Source organism: Narcine bancroftii, chromosome 14, assembly GCF_036971445.1.
Source record: "Narcine bancroftii isolate sNarBan1 chromosome 14, sNarBan1.hap1, whole genome shotgun sequence".
NCBI classification, from domain to species: domain Eukaryota; kingdom Metazoa; phylum Chordata; class Chondrichthyes; order Torpediniformes; family Narcinidae; genus Narcine; species Narcine bancroftii.
Genome location: NC_091482.1, coordinates 70812131 through 70837516, shown reverse-complemented (window position 1 = coordinate 70837516; position 25386 = coordinate 70812131). Strand labels below are relative to the sequence as shown.

The window sequence follows — 25386 nt, the reverse complement described above, 5'->3', positions numbered from 1 at the left end:
ACATGACATGATTTGAGAAAGCCATTGAGTCAAAGTAGGTGGATTAGAATCTTTCTATTGCAATAAGATCGCTCTGCTAGCCAACAATGTAGAAAAGGCTATAGCCTGATGTGTGGAAGTGAGAACCCTAACCACATCTGGAACTATAATTCCAAAAATAGCAGTTTATGGGTTAGGTTGTGTACTAATATCCAGTGCAGCTGAAGAAATGTTAAAAATATCTATCCAATATCTCTCCAAAATAGGGCATGACCAAAACGTATGAGTTAGAGAAGCCACTTCTGATTTACATCTATCACAAATAGGACTAACATTAGAAAAAAGACAGGGCAATTTGTCTTTCGACATATGAGCCCGATGTACCACGTTAAACTGAATCAAAGAATGATGAACACCTATTGAAGAGGTAGTATCCAGTCCAAAAATCTTCTCCCATGATTCCTCTGGAAGATGTAACCGAAGTTCCTCTTCTCCAGTCCCTTTTAATTTTCCAATTAGAATTTGATTGCAATCTTAATAACATATTATAAATGTTAGCTATTAAACCCTTCCGAGAAGAGTTCAAATGAAAAAAAAGTATCCATCAAACCCAGTTGGTATAATGATGGAAAGTTAGGCAGTATTCAGAAAATTTCTAATTTGTAAGTATCTAAAAAAAAAAGTGACTTTGGTATATTATATTTATTAGATAATTGTTCAAAAGACATTAAGCTACCATCGACAAACAAATCTGAAAAAGAGACAATTCCTTTAACATGCCAAAAAGAGATGGCTTGATCAATTATAGATGGTTGAAAAAAATAATTCAGAGAAATGGTACGACATAAAATAAAAATTTTCATGTCAAAGAACTTCTGAAATTGAAACCAAATATGTAATGTTTGTTTAAGTATTGGGTTGAAGGTAATGCCGACTAATCTTGGAAAGTGTAAAAGGAAGAGCTCCCAATAAAGTGGCCACTGAATACCTCTGAACAGAATTCAACTCCAAATCTACCCAATAAGGGTCTTCAAATTGATCAGAGTACTAGATCCAGAAAATAATAGAAAGTGTCTGCAGTTGCTACAGCAGAGAGTGGAAGAATGACACACGCTTAGTGTGGTTATAGATGAGACTGGTTTATTCCATTCTCTGCCACTGCTTATATTGGCCCAGTTTCCCGCTGCTGGGCCAGGTTTTCCTACCGTTGTTGGAGGAAGAGGCGTCGGCTGCATTCCAATTGATTGGTCGATGATCCCACCATGTTGCCAGTCAGCCGAGAAGAAAGGCCATTAGCCTGCACATTCCTTTTGTGATCACCGCATTCAATCACCATTTTGTGTGTCGGGCCGCCTCCTAGGTAGCGGGCCGCCTCCTAGGTAGCGGGCCGCCTCCTAGGTAGCGGGCCGCCTCCTAGGTAGCGGGCCGCCTCCTAGGTAGCGGGCCGCCTCCTAGGTAGCGGGCCGCCTCCTAGGTAGCGGGCCGCCTCCTAGGTAGCGGGCCGCCTCCTAGGTAGCGGGCCGCCTCCTAGGTAGCGGGCCGCCTCCTAGGTAGCGGGCCGCCTCCTAGGTAGCGGGCCGCCTCCTAGGTAGCGGGCCGCCTCCTAGGTAGCGGGCCGCCTCCTAGGTAGCGGGCCGCCTCCTAGGTAGCGGGCCGCCTCCTAGGTAGCGGGCCGCCTCCTAGGTAGCGGGCCGCCTCCTAGGTAGCGGGCCGCCTCCTAGGTAGCGGGCCGCCTCCTAGGTAGCGGGCCGCCTCCTAGGTAGCGGGCCGCCTCCTAGGTAGCGGGCCGCCTCCTAGGTAGCGGGCCGCCTCCTAGGTAGCGGGCCGCCTCCTAGGTAGCGGGCCGCCTCCTAGGTAGCGGGCCGCCTCCTAGGTAGCGGGCCGCCTCCTAGGTAGCGGGCCGCCTCCTAGGTAGCGGGCCACTGCACGACCCCTTCCCTCCCCACCCTCCCTGCCCCCCAGAACCGGCGATCTGAGTATTGTCCTTTGCCTTTGGCAGCCTGCCCCTGTGTTGTGGGGCTTGCGTAGAGACCGGCTGGCTGGTGTCTATGTATGCTGTCTTGAGGCGGTCAATAGTGAAAGTCTCTACCGCCAATATCCAGCACACGTGGACCTCTTGTGCCTGGTCACTTGGTAGGGGCCCTTGTATTGTCATTGCAGGGGCGACTGATGTTCTCCCTGTTGTACAAAGATATACTTACATGTCTTTAAGTCCTTGGGGATGAATTTCTTTGGTGCGGTAAGGGCTGTGTGTGGCTATGGTGCCTAATCACTCTTTTAGTTTATCCAGTGTTGCAGCTGGTGATCCTTCTGAGTCCTTGGCAGTGGCCAAGAACTCTCCTAGTATGATCAACGGGGCACCGTACACCATTTCCACTGCCAAGGCATTGAAATCCTTCTTCAGTGCTGTGTGGATATCCAGGAGGACCCACGGTAACTCATCTGTCCAATGTGGTTCTTTGAGCTGAGCCATCAGAGCTGCCTTCTGTGGAACCACTCCACCAACCCGTTGGCCTGTGGGTGATGTGCCGTTGTGTGGTGGAGTTGGTTTCCCAGAAGGTTGGCCAGTTCTGCCCAGAGTCCCGAGGTGAATAGTGCACCACTTTCTGAAGTCATGCTCCGGCACTCCAAACCTTGCCACCCAGGTATTGATCAATACTCTGGTGCAGGACTCAGTTGCTGTTTCTGCCAGCGGAACCATTCCTGTGGAACAGTTGACCATCATCTCAAGGTACCTTGTCCCCTGGGAGACTGGCTGAAATGTGTTTATTTTAAGACCACAAATATTGTGGGGAAGGCAGATGAACTTAGAATCTGGATCAGTACTTGACATTATATTGTGGCCATTGCAGAGACATGGCTGCAAGAGGCTCAAGGTTCCTGGGTTTCGTTATTTTAGATCAAATAGAGGAGAACAAGGTTGTTGAAGTGGGAGACTTCAATTTCCCCTACATTGATGGGGATGTCCTTGATGCCAGAAGTTTAGATGGGGCAGAATTTAAGTGCGTCCAGGAGAGTTTCTTGAGGCGAATAGTAAATAGTCCAACTAGACCTGTTTGCAAATGAGTTCAGGGCCAGATCAATGTAGTAGCAAAAGTAGCACATGCTACGGCCCTGAACTAAATGCTTGCTCTTGCTCAATTAATATAACTTCCAATTTTTTAATATATGTATATCTCAGTTGTTTTTCAATGTTTATAACTCCCCCAATTAAAGAAAGAATAATAGATGCTTAAGAGAAAGGTGCAGGTGCAAAAGAATCAGCAAATCCATTCTAACACTCCGAAAGTTTAACTTAAAACTAGTTATCAAAATATACATGAATGTAATCTTCACTCGTATTATAATCAATTGGCTTTGTGTTTAATGAGAATGAAAGAGAAATTGATTAGTTTAATTGTTAAAAAGTACATTATTTTAATTTTTAATTTTGCATACTAAATGATAAATTGGTGAGAAATCCAGTGGTGATGGTGATATTAACCATTCAATCCCACCTGAGTCGATTTCCCTGAGGGATCCCTGATCAATTCCACTTCCATTTCTTCCCCTCCAAACCAATTGCCCAAGATGGATCCTGCTGCAGCTCAGAATTTGGAATCAGGGCGACCTCTTCACGACCACAAGGTCTGCAATTTAAGTTGATTGATGAAGATTTCTTTGTTAATATTTGACATGTAAAAGAAATACAGCAGCTAATTTTAAGAAGAGGTCGTGATATTTTGAACTAGAACATCAAGCTAAAGACATTCCTTTGCTGTTGGTTCACATCCCAGGGGAATCCGCATTGATGCTGTCCTTGAGGTTCTTGATGCTCCAAGTAGATACTGTCTTTCAGGCAACTTTTCTTTTTATTCAGTGGACTGGCCTATGCTCGTCCCTCGAGCAAGAGCAGGGTATCTGCATGAAACCTCAGGGACAGGCCCTGCTACATCTGCATGAAATCCGCAAGGGTGTTTTGCAATGATTTAATTGCTTGAGTTCATCTCCTTCCTCTGAATTTAATTTCCTCGGGCATTAACCCTAACCCCTTTCATTCTCTCTTTTAAACTACTAGACATTTTAATATTTATGTGTATTTTTAAAATTTAGGGCCCCTTTATAACATATCCTTCAGGCCCTGTACTAGCTTAATCTGGCCTTGAATGAATTTGACCAGGTGATCAGTGTTTCAGTGGGAAGTACATTGGGAATGGTGATCAAGCTTCCTTTCAAGATAGTTATGGAACAGATTCCGAGTAGTGTGGATGCAGATACAATAGTAACATTTAAGAGGCTTTGAGATAAATATATGAATATAAAGGAGATGAAGAAATAGCAGAGTGCGAATTTGATTTGGACAGTGCTTGCCACGGGCCAAAGGGCCTGATCCTCTACTGTTCTATGTTCTGTAAGAATCCTTTTTCAACAGTTACTGTCACACTTAGTGTCACGTGAGGTCATGCAGATGCACAGTAGCTGTAGGTATGCACTGTGAAATTAATTAACATTAATATTTGTTATTAATTGTACTTTGAGACTGAAAAAGTAAACCAAGAGCAGGCAACATTGGATGCAGTATCAGGCTGGATAAATGTGAGGTGATGCATTTTGGAAGGACAAACCAGAAGGCTGAATATAGAGTTAATGGTTGGTTACTTAAGAGAATGGATGAGGATAGTTAAGAAGGCCTATGGGAAGCTGGGCTTCATTAATGGAAGATTGAATTCAGCAGTAGAAAGGTCATGTTGCAACTCTACAAATCTCTGGGAAGGCTATACTTAGAGTATTGTGTTCAGTTCTGGTCACCTCATTATCGGAAGGACATGGAAGCTATGGAGAGGGTACAGAGATTTACCAGGATGTTGTCTGGATTCATGAGGCAAGGTTAGCAGAGATGCGACTTTTCTCTTTGGAGCGTAGAAGGATGAGAGGAAACTTGACAGAGGTTGACAAGATTATGAGAGGGTGGATGTCCAGCACCTGTTTCCCAAGGCAACATCAGCGAACACTAGAGTAAAGGGAGGGAAGTTCAGGGGTATGTTTTTTTTTTAAACACAGAGTTGTGTGTGCCTGAAATGCCTTGCCAGAGATGGTGGTGGAAGTGGAAATATTGGGGGCTTTTAACAGACTCTTAGATGGACACATGGATGAAAGAAAAATAGTTTTATGAGATAGGGAGGGTTTAGTACTTTTTTATTAGGAAGGAATATATGGGTTGGCACAACATAGAGGGCAAAAGGGCCTGTACTGTGCAGTATGGTTCTATGTTCTATCATTTCATCAAGTTGAAAATGAGATCGTTTAATCTATTTTCAAGTCATGTTTTACCTTAATTTCCCAGTAAATGAGAAATAACATGTTGATTGGCTTTAGTATGTTGGCAACAGGTATTTTCAATCATCATGTTTGTCATATTTAGGGCATATTTTCAGCACTGATGCGCAGGGACTAGAAAGTGACACTCGGTACTTCTTCAAGATGGGTGCAAAGACGGTTGTAGGAGGAGGACCATACTCCACAACGAAAGATGTGCATACTCTAGCTAAACGAATATTAGGTAAATGATGGGAGCTTATATTTATTTCATATCATTCGATACATTTTCAACTCTGATTTCTTGGCGCATGTGCTGCTGCTGCTTGGCATTACAGAAAATTAAAATGTGGACAGTTTTCCTGGAATACAATACCTTGTAAATTAAAGGGTCACCTGGAAACCTAAATTCTCTACATGTAAATTAAAGAAGTCACTCAAATTAATCCCTTTGTAATATCTTGCACAGTTTCTCCATGAAGCTTCATGTGCAGGGTTTTCATTCACTGGTTGTTAAATCAATCCCTGTGATTATAAAATGGAGAAATTACAGCGCAAAAATTACACTTCAGTACACGAACCAGAGATATCTGTAGGCACTTTTACACAGCTGCTGAGAAGCAGAAAATTTTCTGCTCCACTGGCAGTATAAGAATGTCGAAATGGAATTGATGATGTCAATTCCATCCCATAATTTTTCCACCACGACCCCATGCACTTTTACAGAGTGGCTGCAGTCTAAATTGACCACCGGCCCTCCACAAAAATGGGCTCCTTGCCCTGACCGACTTGCTCCTAGCACCAGCTGTCAGTCACCCCCCCCCCCCCCCCCCCGCCCCTGGCCATTTGTTGCCCCGCCCCATCTAACTCCAGACATGACAGCAGGGGTGCTGCCAAGCCCACAGTTCACCTGAGCGCCACACCGGCTCATGGCGAGAAGCAGCCAGCAATGGCTCAATGCAGAAGCAATGGCCATCATCCTTCCCCATGATCCACAATACTGCTGGATCTGCTGATACTCAATGCGGTTCCAGCTGCCTGCGGGATCATGCTCCTGCATTGAGCCAGCTGCTGTCTTTTTCTCTCCCACCAGGTGAAGGGGGCTGTCACCTTTCCAACAAAGGTAAGAGAGGGCAGGGACAGAGGATGATGGGTATGGGGCAACAGTGGGTGGGGGGAAAGGGAGGGTATGGGGGGGGGGGGATGGGGGATGATCTACCCTCACCTCTAATGTCCAGCCTCTGAAAACACCACAACTCCAAACTCACCGCAACTGCAGTGCAAATGCCCTGCATGTATGAACAGTCACTCCAGAGGCATGTATGCTCATTTATTTTTTCGGTATTTCTCTTGGGTTAAAATGCCACGTGATTCACCATGATTGATCGTACATTTAAGTAAAGGTTTAGTACTTTTCCTCTTCAGCTAATCAACCAAATATACTGTTGAGATAAAAACATACAAAAATTCAATAGGAACTCAGCCGGTCTGGCAGCATCTATAGGAGGTAAAGATGTATTCCCGGCATTTCAGGCCTGAACCCTTCGTCAAGGTAGAAGCAAAAAAACAAGAAGGCATCTGAATTAAGACTGGAGAGAGAAATGGGGAAGAATAGGAAATCAATTCTCACCTTTTCTCTTATCATTTAACATCAATTAAAATCTTTCGTTTGTTGGTCTGGACTCCACCTGTCCATTCTTCAGTCTTTATTTTGACGCCTTCCTGTTCATTGCTTATATTTTAAAACATAGAATACTGCAGCACAATACAGGCTGTTTGGCCTTCAATGTTGTGCCAATCCATATATTCCTTTTTAAACAAAAAAGCACTAAACCCTCCCTCCCTACCCCGTAACCTATTTTTCTTCCATGCGCTTGTCCAAGATTCTCTTAAATGCTCCTAATGTTTAAGCCTTTACTACTATCCCTGGCAAGGCATTCCAGACACAACTCTGCATTTCTTAAACAATGTCTCCCCTAAACTTCCCTCCCTTAACTTTATACTCGTGTCATCTGGTGTTTGTTTTTCCTTCCCTGGGAAAAAGTTGTTGGCTGTCCATCCTATAATAATCTTGCAGATTATTGTCACCTCTCATAATCTTGTAGACCTCTCATCCTATGCTCCAAAGAGAAAAGCATTAACTGTGCTAACCTTGAAGAAAGGCTCAGACCCGAAACGTCAGTAATAGATCTTTACCTCCTCTGGACGCTGTGAGACAGGCTGAGTTCCTCCAGCATTTACTGTGTGTTTTTACTACAAACACAATGTCTCCAGACTTTTGTGTTTCACTCCAAGTTACAATCTGTGTACATTCATCACATGTGAACCAAAGGGTCAGTCAAAACCTGTTCACCATCATTCCGATCTCTAGCATTAATCCTTTGGTGCCAATTGAAAGGACCCAAAGTCTACCACCCCTCTCTTGCCAGCCTTTAATTTCATGCTCAGTTGAAGCTTGTAGTTGGAAAGAGCATCAATTCTTGAACTGTTCTCAGCCTTTGAAACAACTCTTTAGCTGATTTGCTGAATTTTCCACTCTATTGAGCAGCATGGATGCCAATTGCTCTATAAAAAATCTACTTGCCCAGGAAAATGTTGGATTAAGAAAGCTTCTGTTTAGCCAATTCCTAATGAGGCACGAAGAGGAAATCCCACGTTATTATATCACTTTTAAATGTTGTTATAAATTAAAAGTTCTTCCCAGAAATGCCAGGCAGGGTTAGAGAGAAATAAGATCTATGCTGATGAATATTAACCATTTCATATGGCCTTTCACCTGGTGAAACACTACTGAATGATTGCTCAAGGCTCTATTATTTGTGTTAAAGCTGTCCTGATGCTGCAGAGTGAATGATGGAACATTCAGCAAATTAAAAGTGAAGTTCATTAATCTGCTTTCTAAAGTGATGAAGTGTTTGTGTTTTCATCAATCATTACATTGCAATAAAATGGGTAAGAATTAAAAACCTAACAAAGCTTCCTTACTGAAATTTAATACAGATAAATACTCTCATGAGTACCGGAGTTGTTGTGTGCTGATTACATTCTCAGTGTAAAGATATACACCTTAATTTCTATAATTGAGAATACATGTTGCTGTTGTAACAGGCTACTGAGTGTTTTCTTTTGTTTTTCAGGGCTTCATGATCTCCTTGATGTACATTCTGTAACAGGTATCATTGTTGGTGTCTGTCTTGGATTGCTTTGCATTCTTTTTTGCATCTGTGCCAGTTTCTGGAACCAGAAGCGAAGGTAAAGACCTTAATCAGGCTTAATTTATCTGTTCTGGTTAACTAATCTATGGTAACATGTTAAGGTTGTGTTAAATGTGCTTCAGTTAACAATTCTGTCAACAGACTTTTACTGAGTTGTTTGAATTGGGTAATTAATTTGAAAGATTATTGCACAGACATTGGTCAGGAAAGGAAGATCCAGGCAACTATCTGCTATCATAATTCTGATGTTATAGTGTGACTAAATTTAAAATACTGAGACAAAAAATATGTAAACTGTGAGATTATAATTTCTTGATTTTTATTTAAAACTGATATAAATGCTCAGTAACATTCTTGGAGAATGTAAATTAACAGCTTGCATCTTGCTTGCAGATTGGTATCAGTTTCCTTTTGTTCTCTATTTATTGCACATTATAAGAGAGAATGTAAAACAAGTTTGTGATCTTGCTACAAATAGTGGAGAAGAAATATATCTCCATTACTTTCCTGCCCACATACCCACCCCCCACCCCCACAACCTCCCATCCAACTGTCCTATTTGAGTTCAAAGGCAATCAGCAGGTCATTCAAGAGCAAACCCATTCCCTGATTTACTTATATTGATTCTGAACAAAAGCTTCACTTAAATTCTAAGTAGTTTGCTTTGTGCCACTGGTATCAGGTAGAATAAGAGACACATTTCACTTGTGTCTCAACAGTGGGACAGAGAGTTTTAATCCACTAGTCTGGTTGAGTTCCAGAAATGAAAGACCATTGCTGTAAAACATTACATGATCAAACTCTGAACACATTTTTTTTAAATGTTGGGCAAATATTTCATTTTTTAACTTTCTCCATCAAGATTATTCTGAATGCGATTTATTTTTCATCACCCACAGTCCTGTTGTGTTATAAACACACTCATGGGGTTGTATTATCGACCACCAAATAGTCAACCCTAATTGGAGGAGCAAATCTGTAGAGAGATACCAGGCAGCTACAGGATATGTAAGGTTGTGATAGTAGGAGATTTTAACTTTCCACATATTGACTGGGACTCCCATACTATAAAATGGCTGCATGGCTTGAAGTTTGTCAAATGTGTTCAGGAAAGTTTTCTAATCTCCTCTTAGGGAACAAGACAAATGACAGAAATATGTGTTGGGGAACATTTTGGGTCCAGTGATCATAATGCCATTAGATTCAAGTTCATTATAGAGAAGGACAGGTCTAGGCCTCAGGTTGAGATTCTAAATTGGAGAAAGGCTAATTTTGAGGAAATGAGAAAGGATCGAGAATGCATGTTAGGATACGTTGTTTTTGGGCAAGGATGTGTGAGGTTAATGGAGGACCTTCAAAGGTTACATTTTGAGAGTACAGAGTTTGTATGTTCCTGTCAAGATTAAAGGCAAAGTTAGCAAGCATAGGGAACCTTGGTTTCGAGGGACATTGGGGATCTGGTTCGTAAGAAGAAAGAGGTGTATGGCAGATAGAGGTAACATGGAGCAAATGAGGTACTTAAGACGTAAGAAAAATGCAAGAAAAATCTCAAGAAATAAATCAGAAAGGCTAAAAGAAGACATGAGGTTGCTTTGGCAACAATGTGAAGAAAAATCCTAAGGTTTATTAAGAGCAAAAGAATAGTAAGGGACAAAATTGGTCCCCTTGAAGAGTGGTCGCCTTTCTATAGATCCAAAAGAGATGGGAGAGATCTTGATTTTTTTTTTCATCAGTATTCACTCAGGAAACAGGCACAGAGTTGTGGAAAGTCATAAAATCAAGCAGTGAGGTCATGGAACCTGTACAGATTGAAGAGGAGGAAGTGCTTGCTGTCTTAAAGCAAATAAGGGTGGATAGATTCCCCAGAGCCTGACAAGATATTCCCTTGGACCTTGAGGGAGGCTAGTGCAGAAATTTCAGGGGCCCTGGCAGACATACTTGAAATATCCTTAGCCACGGAAGGTAGCTCACGTTATTCCGTTGTTTAAAAAAGGCTCCAAAAGTAACCCTGGAAATGATAGGCCAGTGAACCTGATGTCAGTAGTAGGTAAATTATTGGAAAGTGTTCTAAGAGATTGGATATACAATTATTTGGATAGCCAGAAATTAATTAGGGATAATCAACATGGCTTTGTGTGTGGTAGGTAACCAATATTGTAGAGTTTTTCAAGTCAATTGTAATGTACAGTGAAAACAAGATAAACATTTCTCCAGACTGGAGATGGTTACTAGGAAAGTTGACAAAGGAAAAGCTGTGGATGTTATCTACATGGGCTTTAGTAAAGCCTTTGATAAGGTACCACATGGGAGGTTAGACAGGAAAGTTCAGATGCTAGATATTCATGGTAAAATAGTGAACTGGATTTGACAATGACTGGACAGGAGAAGCCAGAGAGTAGTGGTGGATGATTGCTGATCAGACTGGAGACCTGTGACTAGCGGTGTGCCTCGGCAATCAGCGATGAGAGCATTGTTGTTTGTCATCTATATCAATTATCTGGATGATAATGTTGTAAATTAGACCAGCAGTTTGCAGCTGACACTAAGATTGGAGATGTTGTGGACAGCAAAGAAGGTTTTCAAAGCTTGCAGAGGGATCTGGACCAGCTGGAAAAATGGGCTGAAAAATGGCAGATAGAATTTAATGTGTTGTTCTTTCGAAGGACAAACCAAGAAAGGACATGCACGGTGAAAGGACACTGTGGAGTGCAGTAAAATAGAGATACCCAAGAATACTGATACATAATTCCCTGAAAGTGGCGTCACAGGTGGATAGGGTTGTAAAGAGATCTTTGGAAAACTAGCTGACATTAATCAAAGTTGAGTATAGGAGTTGGGATGTTATGGTAAAGCTGTACAAAACATTGGTGAGGCCAAATTTGGAGTATTGTGTTCAATTTTGCTCACCTAACTACAGGAAAGATATCAATAATATTATAGGGCATTTCATTTTAGTGGGACTGTCACTTTAAGGGCTAGTACCAGCTGCGACCATTCACAACCGTGGAGAGAGCTAAGTGGCTATAATCAGTACACCATTTACCCACTTCGCTATTTTTGAAGGGAAGAGAGGAAATGTGTTGCTTTTCCAGGGACACAGGTGGCAGGAGTCATGTGAGAGAAACACCTCAAGGAACAGGTACGTTGTGATCAGCAGGCCATGTCATAATCTGTGCCAGAATGACTCTGTGGTTCTGGACAATTTGTTTGATTCTCCCTGTCGGGAATTGTTGAACAACACTGTGACAGAAAGAAAGAAAGGTCAATTTGACTGACCCTTGGCAGGGTTTTTGGAAGTATAGTGGAAGTCACTCATTTTGTTTCCCCTCACCAAGGAAAAGGGGAGTTGTGACAACTATTCATCCAAGAGGATATTTCTCTGCAGGAAACTCAGCAAGGAATCCTGAGTTTTCAGCAATCCCAGTCATTCTGTAATTACTCAATTTCAAAGCCTGAGTTTCTGAACACAATTTCCAAGACTGAACTGTGAAATGACTTTCCAGAATTGTGCCTAAGCTGTAATGGTTTGGGTATCGAACACACGCACACGCGTATATTCATGCATAGTTGGAGGTTATGTTTAGATCAGTTAATTAATATGTTATATTAAGTATTAATTAAAAAATATATTATTTTTTAAATGACACTGTCTTGGTGAATTTCTATTGCTGCCGGTCTGAGATGTAACAAATTGGAGGCTTGTCTGGGATCGCATCAAAATTGGAACTTAGTGATCAATAGATTTTCAATTTAAAAAAAAAAAGAATTTAATCCTTTTTTTTTCCTTTTTAAAACCCAATCAAAAGGTTTATGTGTGTGGGAAAACAACAGCAATGGATGTTAGGAGTTTATAAAGTTGCCATCCTCTGTGGGTTTGCAGGGGGTGAAAAAGGATGAGTTGATGGATATTGCCCGAAGGTTGGAACTTCTTGAGGTAAAACCATCTATGAAAAAGGCTGAGATCCGGACAACACTATATAGAAGAGGGGGAGTTAAAATAATTTCCCAAGAGTAAATTCCTTGAGCAGCAGTCATTAGTGGACTAAATTGAATTAGAAAGACTTAAATTTGAGAGAGAAAACAAAGGCAATTTAAGTTAGAAAAAGTTAGATTTGCAGAAGCAGAGAAACAAAGAAAAAGAATTATTGTCCCATTTCAATATTTGTCTCTGCACAGCTCAGGGATCACTATAATCCCTTAGTGTTCTTGAGTGAAATGAAAAACAAAAATAAACTGTTGTTAAACTGGAGTCTAATTCTGTAGGAATATGATTTAATGATAACTCGTATTAAAGGCAGGGATAACTTAATTACTAATTGCGTTTCAAGATGTTAAGTTTGCAACGTTACTGAAAATGTGATATTTGTCTTGATTGTATCATGTAAATAGTGAATGTGTAGCAGCTGTGTAGCAGGCTGAGAGGGCGCTCAGCGGGGTAATGCAAACCGCGACCGTCAGAGCGGTACACTGAATTACCTAAGGGCTGGCGTGCTAGCGGTACTGAGTTCCAAGGGACAGCACGTTGATCAGCTGGGTCCCCTGCTGAAAGGCATGGGACGTTAACAAGTCTCAATTTAAACTTGCTGGTCCTGTGGAGCCTGGGACAGGCAAGGAATAAAAGCTGTTTGTAAAGCTTCAATAAACTAGTCTTTGGTTGACTAGCCTAGAGTGTGATTGCTTTTTTCTCAGTAGCTCTATCATAGTAGCTGCTACAAATGTATTATTTCAAACATTGCAGGTTGCAGTTTAAATGTTGCTCTTCTGCTCAAGTTCTTGTGCTAGGTTCATAGGCTAGTATAGAATAAGCATCAGGAAAATATAAGAGCTGCTTGAGATAAGTTTGTTTCTCCCTCACATAGGCTTTTGCATCCGTAAGATTCCTTTCTTGTGACCCGTTTACTACTCTGGTATAACATGCAAGGACTTGATCACAGGATGCCACCTATTAGCATGTATAAAACATCAAAGTAAAAGTTTTTTATATATTTTATTTTATTCACAAGATATAGGAGCAAAAGTAGGCCCATTGAGTGCTCCGCCATTCTATCATGAGCTGATCCATCCTCCCACTCAGCCCCACTCCTTGGTCTTCATCCTGTAACACTTGATGCCCTGACTAATCAAATACTGGTCAACCTCTACCTTAAATACACCCAATGACTTTGCTTCCACAGCTGCCTGTGGCAACAAGTTCCAAAGACTCCCAACCTTATTTGTGTCTCTTCAGAAAAAAAACACAACAGGAATTGATGTTTGATGTTGTTTGATGCTGGAAGAAAAGTATAAATGAAGAATTTGTAAATCCTTTTATTTGACAGAGAGCCAGGTGTTGAGTCCCATCCGACAACTGAATATTCTCACTCCCGCAGGGCAAGGAAAGCCTCTTCAGCTCACAATGTTGCCCTTCCCCATGCACATGAGCTTGAAACACTAATGTCTACTTTGGGTGAAGATGTATCCTTGCCACTTGCTGAGATCACTGAACTTGAAGTACAAATCTTTAAGGATTCGAGTCTTCCAGATGATGACATTCAGATGAAATTAAAGGTATTTAACTTTAAATCATCAGATGGACAAAGTGGGAGAAGAGAGTTTAATTTACATTTTAACATTGCATAAGATGGCACTAAAGTTTCAACCAAGAGCAGGGAGGTGTGATAAAGGAAAAGTATTTTTCTTTTATTTCATTTACTTCATCTTCCATTTTTAAAAAAAAAATTATTTAAATTTTTAACCATACATGCATTCAAATAGGTTTCAAAATACAGATATAATATATTGAGTGTCAAATACATGATGATAATACCCTAACCCTCCCCCCACCCCCTACAGTCCGAAGAAAAGAAAGGAAAGAGTAAAGTGTTAGAAATGGAAACAAAGAAAGGAATAAGAATGAAACGGTCTGCTGAAAGTGTTAAGATCCACCTAGTCTAAAACTTGTATCTGTTTCATCGTTAATGGGGTTCCATGCAGATCTTGGAGGCTAAGAAAAACATTGAGAAATCTAAAATATTAATCCTTTTTTTTGTAGATAGACACCAAATTTGTAAAAATATATATTTTTTCCTTAAATTATATGTAATTTTCTCAGAGAACACAACTGTTCATTCCCCATTCCATTGTTCCAAACTTAGATGTGAATCAGATTTCCAAGCAACTGCTCATGCAATTTTAACAAATTCTAACTGATATCTAGTTCATTTCAATTAGCTCTTATCCCTATAATATTACCTTATAAAAATAATTCTGGATTTTGTGGAAATTAGATTCCTGTAATTTGTTCTAAAATATTTCCTAATTCCAGCCAAAAAGATCTTACTTTATCACAAGACCATGTATCGCTACACTTTGGTAAATATATTGTTGGACCCAGCTTATCACTTGAGTATGCTCTGATTTGAAAGTGGCAAGATAACATATTGTTAAGAATACCATATTTATTCTTAAGTTGATCAAATTACATCAATTGCCCTTGCTCATAACAGTCTTCAATATCTGATCCCTTTAAGAGACCAAATTTCAAAAACTTGATTATCTAATGTACAAGGTATGAGTCGGTTTATTCCAATTTTATTCCAATTTTATCTCCAGTCCAGATCATCTGAGATGTCTGCCTTCTTCCACAAACATGGCTTCCCCTCAACCACCACCATCTCAGCCCTCACCCACATCTCCAGTTCCTGCTCATCTGCCCTGGCCTCCTCTCTCTCTCTCTCTCTCGATGCAACAAACACAAGATTTCCCCTTGTCCATCTACCAACCCACCAGCCTCCACATTCAACACATTATCCTCTGGGAATTTCTGACCTTTAGAACAGGATCCCATGACCAAACACATCTTCCCCTCTCCTCCACTCTTTGCCTTCCGTAGGGTATGCTCCCTCCATGGCTCCCTCATTTGTTCATCCCACCCTACTAATTGCCCCTCTGGCAATTTCCCCTGTGGCCGCAGGAGGTGCCACACTTTCACCCACATCTCCTTTCTCACCACAATCCAGGGCCACAAAAAGGTCTTTCAAGTGAAGCAACACTTCACACGTATTCACAGGACTGATTTACTGCATCTGGTGCTCCCTTTACGGCCTTTTCTACATCAGAGAGACTGGACGCAAACTAGGATATCACTTCACTGAGCACCTTCGCTCTGTCTGCATCAGTGACTGACCTCTCAGTGGCCAACCATTTCAGTTTTGCATCCCACTCCCATACTCACATGTCTGTCCATAGCCTCATGTACTATCTCACCAAGACCACCCGTAAATTGGAGGAACAACAGGCGATTTTCCATCTGGGCACTCTCCAGCCAGATGGCATTAACATCGACTTGTCTGGATTCTGATAACCTGTTCTCCTTTCTCTTTCCTTTCCCTTCCTCTCCTTCCCTCAACTCTCAACCTCCTCCCCTCTCTATTTACCTATTCATCCCTCTTCCCCCTGTTTGCTGCTGTGCCCTCGCTCCCTTCTCCACCTATTACCTCCAGCCTTTGGGTCCACACCTCTCTCCACAGCTCCTCCTTTTTGTTCGGACGCCTGCCAATATTTTTCCATACCTTGATGAAGTGCTCAAGCCCGAAATTTCGGTTATATATCTTTATCTTTATCTACATAAAGTACACTGTTTGACTTGCTGAGTTTTTACTTCAACCTCGGTGTCTGCAAACTTTCATGTTTTATTTCTGATTTCCATGGAAATTCTCCTTTTCATGGGATTATGATGTTACTGATTATTCCTTGGTCAGCTCCTTTTTGTTTCTTACAATTTACATTTGTAATGTCAAGCTTATCCTTGTGAATAAACAAAACAATTTCAAGATAGGAATTAGAGCAGGGTTAAGTGCATGTGGATTTAGAATTGAATTAATTGAAATCCACTGCAGAGTTGTGTTGTATTTATTTATCCCCTCTGTGGGTCTGGGCTGCTGTAAAGAACGACATCAATCCTTGTAGCAGTCACTGAAAACATGCAGGCTTGTATCTTCTCTTCCAGTCAATTCACCATTTCTGCCAACTAGCCAAAATGAAAACTGCTTCTACAGTACATTTCCAATTATCTGAAATGCTCGGGACCGGACGTGTATCGGCTAACAGCATTTTCTGGATAACTAAGAAATAGCTTTAAGCGGTCCAGTTTAAGTAGCAGAAATTTATATCAGCCGTTGCCGATTCTGACACCTTCCTACTGCTGTCGCTGAACCTGCCCAGGACCCCATTCGAATCCCTGACACTTTGCAACGCCGTCGCTGAACATGCCCAAGGTCCCCAGTCGGATCCCTGACACCTCCCCACCGCTTTTGCCAAACCTGCCCAGGAGCCCGAGGTCCCCACTCCAATCTTAACAACAAAGAACAAGGGAAGGTTTTTCAATCGTGAAATAAAGTTTAATTCTTACCTTGAGTACTCGAGATCTCTCTTGGATTCAAAATGGTGCTAACAGCACATCAGAGTCCCACTTGAGCACAGCAGGAAAAAAATAGTCAACTCGTCACTGAAATTTTTCTCAAGACAACTGAGAATTTTGGCAAAATGTTTTTTGGATAATCGGAAATATACTGTATTATGTTGAAATAGCCCATATTACTTAATAATGGAATCTGCACAGATAGCTTCAAAAAAAGGAAAAGATATAAATTTTTTCTCCTTCATAAGGTAATAAATGGAAAAATTTGCTAATAATTTTTAAGTTGAATGAATGAGACCGTACCTGTATGAAGCAATATTTGGGTGTAGACTGAAAAGTGGTAAGTAGCATTCTTCCCATACAAGTGCTTGGCTATAATAAAAGAGAGTCTATCCATTTGCCCAGACATTCAATGACATGATTAATACAGATGCCTCTTTATCAATGTCTTGGAAACTTAAACGTACCTGCCCTACGTAAATATTGTGGTAGTAAGAGGTTGGGAATTTAGTTGTAAATACAGTAAAGCCTCTGGTATCCGGCACCTATGGGGATTGGTAGATGCCAGATAAGTGAATTTTCTGATTGTGTATTGTGTGATTGGCAAACTAACTGCAAATCTTGCCAAATGTAAACTTCCAGATTTTTTAACATATTTTATATCGGGGGTTTTACTGTAATTAACTTCACTCGACCTTAGCATTTCTCCATCTGTAATGTGCAATTTAGTAAAGTGATGGTAAGCATTCTAGTTGAATGGAGGCGTGCAGGTCCAACAATGTTCAAGTTCAGCACCGTACTATCACCTCTTCAGGCTCTCAGACAGTACATTGGGTTTGAAAATATTTTGCATCTGAATTAAGGGCAGGAGTGAGCAATTCAGTCCCTTGCACCTGATCTACATTTCGTAAGATCATGGTTGATATTTTCGGGATATCAACTTATTTCCATTTACTCCTGCTAAACTCTCAGGAATTTACTTGCCTCTGCTTTAAAAATATTCCAAAACTCTAATTCAAGAACAAAAATTAATGTCCCTCTAAAAGAAGAAATTTTGCCTAATCTCTGCTTTAAATGGGTAACTCTATATTTTTAAATTGTTGCCCTCAGATCTCCTCTCTAAAGAGCAACCGCTGGTTAAATTCATCTACAAATCGAATTGCTAAATGATGTTGAAGTGGTAGCAACTTAAGATGATTCCATGCTATTTAAATATGGTGAAGGGCACGGTGCTCCAATGAAAACCAAACCCCTCTGAAATAAGCATCGAATACAACAGGAACACAAAAGTTAAACTTCCAACAATTGATTTGGTACAAAAATTCTGGTCATTAACGGCTATAATTTTGGAAAATCCACAGAAATCTTCTGTGCTATTTCTCTGTCTTGCTGAGGTACCTGTATTAGTCTAAATGACAGGCGTATCCAAGACATTTACATTTGAGGTTACTGGAAGCAGAAATATCAATAGTGATCACTGTTGAGTAGGAAATCTGATAAATTACATTTAACTGTCATTTTTGGGAGAAACGAAAAATAATAAAGGTTTTTGGAATGTACAGTTTAATCATTGATTGAGAAACATCATCACAGGAAGGAAATGTAACTGCACAGTCATATACAGTTGTCCTTTTATATTTAACTGAGCTATAATTGCATGTTCTTTGGCATTTGTTAGCAATAGATTCATCAGCTTGATTTTATCAGTATTTTCAAAATTTACATTATTCAATGAGAAACATAGAAGTGCATCTAATTAGCTTGAATTTCTTGTATGTTAACAATTACCAGTACTATTGATCTTTGATTTGAATGAATGATCTGTAAACCTTTCCTCTGATTGAACATTCTAATCAACCAGGTTTGTAAGTTTTTTTTTGGAAATTTACACCATTGCACCATCGTTATAACAGTAAAATCCCCATTTTCTGCCACCAAAGGAAATCTCAGGTGCCGGATATGCACATTTTTTGGTTGACTGAGACTCACTTCTACACTGCTTAATTAATACACCTGCATTAAGAATATACCGTTTAAAAGACAAAAGATAGCACAAAATGTAAAGTAATTATCAAAATCAATATTGTAGTCTTTAATTTTATAAAGTTCACTTTAATCAAGTAATTCCTGTGGCTTACAAAATTTAAATTTGAGACCTGGTTGCACTAGCTGCTATGCTAGCTGTGCTGGTGTCATAATTAACCCCCAAGCTTACAGATAAAGCCTTCCAAATGTACTTAATTCTAATAAAAATAAAGACTCTTATTAGGCAGGGATAGGGAGAAACTTTGGGAGAGTAGCATTGACCGACTCTTCACACTCGTGTCCCGGTCAGACCCTTGGCGCAACCCTACTCACCTCCATGCAGGGTCCTGGTCAGGCCCTTGGCGCATCTTCCTCGTGTTGACAACCTGACTCACCTCCATTCAAGTGGCGACAGCAATAAGAATTTGAGGACATTGCTCCTTCAGCAGGGCAAATCTGTGCGTGACCAACAAAGTTTCAGTGCTTCCACCAAGTCTTATTTATTTGAATTTATTTATTTCCTCTCTTTTTTTTGCCAGTTATTTGAGTTTCCAATTGATTGAAAGGTAAAGGTTCCATTATTGTCATTTAAGACTTAATTTAGAATGTAACATACCGTATATTTCGGCATATAAGTCGACCATTTCTCAGCCTAATTTTAAGGGTTTCATGGTATATCTTGCATACCCCCATTTTTTGGGCTGTTTGGGCCTCCCAAAAAATTTTAAACCACCCCAATTGCAAGTAACAGAGTTGTAAATTAAGTAAGTAAAAAAAACCTCAGCCTACCAGGCAGCAGCGGTGACGGCCCATGGAGCTGGAGCAGCGATATCGTGCTCCTGGCAGAAGCAGGAACTTCAGCAGAAGTGGAGACAGCAATCTCAGGGTCCCAGATAGGAACAGTTATGGCGGCTCCCATCAGTGGAAATCGGCAGCACCGGCGGTGGGGATGTGCTTCCAGCATTGACTTTTATGCCGAATTGACATCAATCTGTTCTTTTTTGGTGAATTTAAGGTCTTAAAAGTGTATCTGGTGTATAAATTAATACCCTCCCTTTTTGAGAAATTTTTTAGGGTTTCACGACTCGGCTTGTATGCAAAAATATACAGTACATGAAATTCTTTTAACTTTTGTGCACCGAAAAGTAGACAGAGAGTCGCCACTTTGTCCAGCTCCCACACAGAAACCTACAGCACCTGGTCTCCCCTCCAAGTACTGACCAGTCCTGAACCTGCTTAGCTTCCGAGATCAGACAATCTCAGGCATATTCAGGCTATTAGGCCGTATTGAATGCTAGATAATGAGGATTTTAATGTACTTAAAGTCTAACTTTATTGTCTTTTTCCTTCAATCTAGTCTGAACAGGTTTGTTTTCTTTGCGGCATAAAAATGGCCAACTAATGACATCCAAGGCTCATCTTTTGTCTGAAGCCCAGTCGTCGTGTAATATCATCCCATATGTTGCCTTAGATAACATCCAAAGTTGCCAAAGAAGCAACCTTTATACGTGAACTAAAATACACCCAGATAGTATAACTCTTTATCAGACAATTGGTCTCAGTTACAAAATTTAAATTTGAGACCCGGTCGCTGGCGCTGTAACCACGTTGCACTAGCCATAGACAATGCAGAGGGTCTGTCAGGTCTTATACAGTCCGAGACAAAAAGATTTGGAATTTTCATGCAATCATCAGATGGTACTGCAGCCAGCTTTATTACAGCTACCAATCCAAAGGCTTTTCCCACTAAACTTTTGAATTGGGTAGTATTTGAATAACATAATAACAACATGGGGAGAACAACAGGATTAATGAAGGATTAGTATAAATGGGGATCTGATGTTTCAAGTATCCATAAGACTTTAAAGCAGTAGAAATAGCATGGAAATTTAGTGTTTAAATAAATTAATCAACCTTAAAAGGAATAGACTCTGTAATGGAGAAAAGTTAGATTTATTTTTAATTCTTTGAAAGCTGTATCAGGTATTGTTTTTTTTATGTATAGGTCAGTGCTTTAAAGGTAACTAATTACTGGTTGCATAAAAACGTGGGAAGTATAACCTGCCAGGTGAATTCTCTGTGTGCTTTTCATGCAATTCTTCAGATCTGTGCTCGTGTTGTAACATTGATCCTGCATTTTCAAAGGAAGTTTGACACAGTTATTTCAGGAGAAAACTTCCAATTAAACAATGTCTATGTTATTCATTGTAAATCCCTTGATATTTTAGTAAAAGGAGATAAAATGCAGGATGAGCAACAGGTGACTGAATCTGTAGTTCTGAAAGATTTCCAGCAGTAAAGGTTTTCCTCAAGTCTGGAACTGGTTTAACCTATTAAATTGAGACTCATTGCTCTGATTTAGTCAACCTCATTATTACCAGAGCATCACATGGTCCAATGAGGGTAACAAGTGAACAAAATTTCACCATTTTCAAATGTCCCTTTGAAGGTGAGCTCAATTTAGCTTATTGGTCATCTCAGGCAAGTGAGTTATTGTTGGACAGAGCTACTATTTTCACTGCCTGTGGGACTTGTGCAGCAAGGCCATTAAAATGCACCAAGAGTGGAAGTTCATGGAATGTTTTTGCAGTTTGTGTTGTCTAATCACTAACCTAATTATAAAGCCATAATAACTAAATATTCCTGATAGGATTCGAAGAACCAAATAATAAAGCTTGTTTTCAAATTCCACACAGAGTTCAACAAAGAAAGAAAATTCCCATTTGGGTATGAATCGTGTTGAAGCAGAAGTCATTGTTCATTCTGAATTATCAGCACTTGAAAGATATTTTGCTCTTGAGAACCAAGGTTGGCAGAGTGAGGAAGTTCTTCAAAGTAAGTCCAGCACAGCTGAGTCCATGGATGGCCTACCCAGTGACGAAATTATATCACGTTATGAGGACAGGAGGAATATGGAAAAGCTTGAGAATGAGTGTATTGGTGAAGTAACAGCTGAAGCTCTGAAAGAAGATTATCAGACCATGTTTACCCTTGCTTCGTCTACTAAGAGCCAGTCTGTCTCTCCTGTTGCAAATGAAGTAATGAACTGCATTGATGTAGAGCTACGACATAACTCATCACTACTTTCTCAAATAAAAAGCAAAATGAAGACCGTGGAATGCCATGGACTCAGCAACGGTTTTCAGAGCAGTGAAGATTGGCAAAGCTCAGTTAATGGTTTAACATTAATAAACAGAAACTCTGAATCATCATGCATAAAAAATGCAGATTGTCTCCCTGCTAAATGTCAGCCTTTGGTTGCAGGCAAGGATGTCTCTGCTCAACACTTTATTGCCTCAAGTATCACAACTACCTCAGTTTCTGAGAAAGACTTGTGTCCATAAACATCAACATACTACAAACTTTCCCAAATATTGGATTGAATCCTGCAAATACACACTCTGCGAGTGCCCTATTACCACATCCACCAAGGATCCCTTCCACACCACTGGGTCAAGAGAGAACCTGAGATCAGTTACCAGGCTCCTGCTCCTCTGTGATGGAATGTTCTAATTTTGTTTTCTGAGAGGACTTACCCTTATTTAATATTATAAAGTGAAACTATGTTTTAGCGTAGCATTTTTAATACTTTCACCTTCGATACAACAGAACTACCTCAAGTCTGTTTAAAATATTGAGTGGTATGTTAATTTTTTAGATTGTTTTTATAAATGTTTTATTTTCATTACCTTTGCACAGGTTTTGTTCCTGCTGGAAAGTGCTTAAGCAACCGTGCTGATAAAATACTACATCAAAAATAACTTTTTTTTAAAAAAACATATGCGCATGCTCCTTTTCAACTATGCCCCACTGCATCTGTCACACACAAGATAAATCAGATGTCAAGGATGCCAGGTTACTGAGAGAGGTTTTTGATACCATATGACAAATGGGAGATTCTGGAGAGAGTGCCAGTTATGTTTGTCTTTTATCATTCTGACAGATCAGTGATTTGGCTGGATAGAAGGTGTGTTTGTAACTTATAAATCTGTCTTGGAAATGAAACATTTCTTCTGGATTTCTCTGTCTTCCACAAGTTGGTGGAAAATAAAGAGATGCAAGTGGAATTTTCACCAAAATTGGTGGTGAAGAAATTCTTGATGCTGATCTGCAAATTGCAATGAAAAAGAATTATCTGCTGGGGTGGGGGGGGGGGGGGGGGGGCGGGGGGGATGGGAGAGGGGAGAAAGTACTGTAGATGGATGATATCAATTTAAATTTGAAACTTGAGCCTTACTTTGAACCCACCTTACCTATAAGATGAAAATTAAGCCTTAACAGGTCCCAATGCCATATTTTTCTGTTCAATTGAATACATTTCATCCTTTCAAAATTATATTGTATTACATAAAAATGCATAGCCTTCATTTTTGAGATTGAAGACTGATTTTAAAAAATAATGCATATTTAATGACTTTAAAAGGTGTGTCACAAGTTACTCAAGTTTAGGAGTACTGCACAAGTTTTATTCTGTACATAATCTCTATTGAACATCTATATAGAAAATTTGTCATGTATAGCACGCACTTCCATTCATCACACGAAGAGAGTAGTATATTTTTGACTCATGAAAGTAGCATTGTGGTGTATCTAATTTAACTAAAAATGAATCTGAATAGTTTAATATTCTTTATTATTAAGGTACATTATGGCACTTGTCACTTCTAGCTCAAATATCCTCTCTTGTCTTGAAATTGCCATCAATTTGTCATCTTGCACGCCCACCTATTTAAAAAGATCAGCAGACGAGTGTGCTTGATGACTGATCTTTTGTGGCGTAAATCTCATTTTATCCCTATACAGGATCTGTCTTGGTTGTTACAGTGATTTTATGAGCCTTGGTACAAGAGATAGATTGATAGCCCAGGATTGACATCTGGACTCTCTGCATTGAATATTGATAACTGCAGCTGTATTGATTTTCATAATGGTTTTCATGTTTGCAAATAATCTGATCACTAGTTGTTGAATTATAACAAGATATTCATATTTGCCAATGGATTTTGTGGAGTCGCTTGGTGCACGTTGTAATGCCACATTTTTCTTGGGTTTTGCCACACTGTACATTTGCACGACCCTTGTAGGTGATGGTTAAGTAAATATTTCAAATAAACAATACACCTGTGAAACTTCACATATTGTGCCCTCCCAGTGGACTATGTTTGTGTTTTTGTCCATCTTATCTTGTAATGTCTAAAATTTGCTTCTCATGACTTTTATAGCCAACCTTGTGATAGAATATGGCTTTAGTTCTGCCTTCAGCTCACATCTGCTGCAACTCCTTGAATTATTAAATCCTGTGGAACCTTTTTTTTCTTTTTGAGCTAGTCAAGTACATTAGTGCCTCTATATATTATGTTGAGTGAAGGCTGGATGTATGTGTAATTCCATTATCCTGACAATGCTGCAATCAAAGGCCGACAACTTTTGTGTATTAAACTTGGATTCTAGTAATATTGAATGCCAGGTTATTTAGACAGGTAAAGAAAATAACAATAAATATTAATTGTAGAAAATCCTGTCAATTAGCTTGATCAGCTGTTAGACCTGCATACTTTAAGGAGTTATTAATAGTTCCCCTCGTGGACAAAAATTGGGCATGGCCACATTGCACTCCAAGATCTGTGTTAACCAATTAGGAAGGCTAGCCTTGGATCTTCGTGTTTCAAAGTGTCAGGTTCAGGAAGTGTATTAAGGTCAATGAGATAGTAAAGGAGTAATAAAGCAGAACAGAATCAGAGATAAAGCTGGGAAAAATATTCTTGGGACAGAGTTAAGAGGAATTGATAGGTATCAATTGTGAATGGCCTTCCCAAACAAGTGTCTTTCCATTATTAGGAAGGTTGATGAATAGATGTCACAAATTAAGGTAAATGGCAAAAAAAAAAGTGAAGAAGAAATTTTCCAAAAACTTCATTGAATGAATTGTTGAAGGGAAAATACTTGCTGGGTCAAGTAGAGTGGGATTAGTACAAAACTCCACCAAATGGTGATGACCCACCCCCTTTACACATTTATTTTTGGTTAAGTTAGAGATGCTGAATTTCACAGTTGTTGGAATGTTCAAACTCGAATGACCATGCTGAATGGGGTAATAACTTGCAAAATAAAAATTATGCTTGCATTTAGGTGTGTCTCAATTTAACTGCAGATTTTTTAAAAAATTGATAAAATGTTTAGTTCGAAATGCTGGCAGAAGTCTCAACAAAATCCACCTTGCATCTGAATTGAAAGTTTGGGTTTCCACTATTTTTGTTTGCTGGAAAAGCAGTTATTCTGCTGACAACTGGAATGTTTCCAGGAAGCTGGGTTGGGGTGGGGGGGGGGGGGGTGATTTGGTAATGGTATCTTAATTGTCTCTTTGCCACTCAGAACATGGAATTTCTACATCTTTAAATCAGATTACTGCTTCCTGCCCTATTGTACAAAATGTATTTACCCTATTGATACCAGTCTCTAGTGTCTAGTACAATG

At 40.0% G+C, this 25386-nt stretch overlaps 1 protein-coding gene across 1 annotated transcript in view; it reads left to right on the top strand.

Moving 5' to 3' along the window:
* igdcc4 (immunoglobulin superfamily, DCC subclass, member 4) overlaps window positions 1-23051 on the top strand; it is a 101725-nt gene extending 78674 nt beyond the window's left edge. Inside the window, 4 exon segments of the mRNA XM_069911475.1 lie at window positions 5381-5518; window positions 8412-8526; window positions 13808-14036; window positions 21609-23051. Coding sequence (XP_069767576.1) covers window positions 5381-5518; window positions 8412-8526; window positions 13808-14036; window positions 21609-22256 — 1130 coding nt within the window. The 3' untranslated portion in view covers window positions 22257-23051.
* Window positions 23052-25386: the final 2335 nt, after the last annotated feature.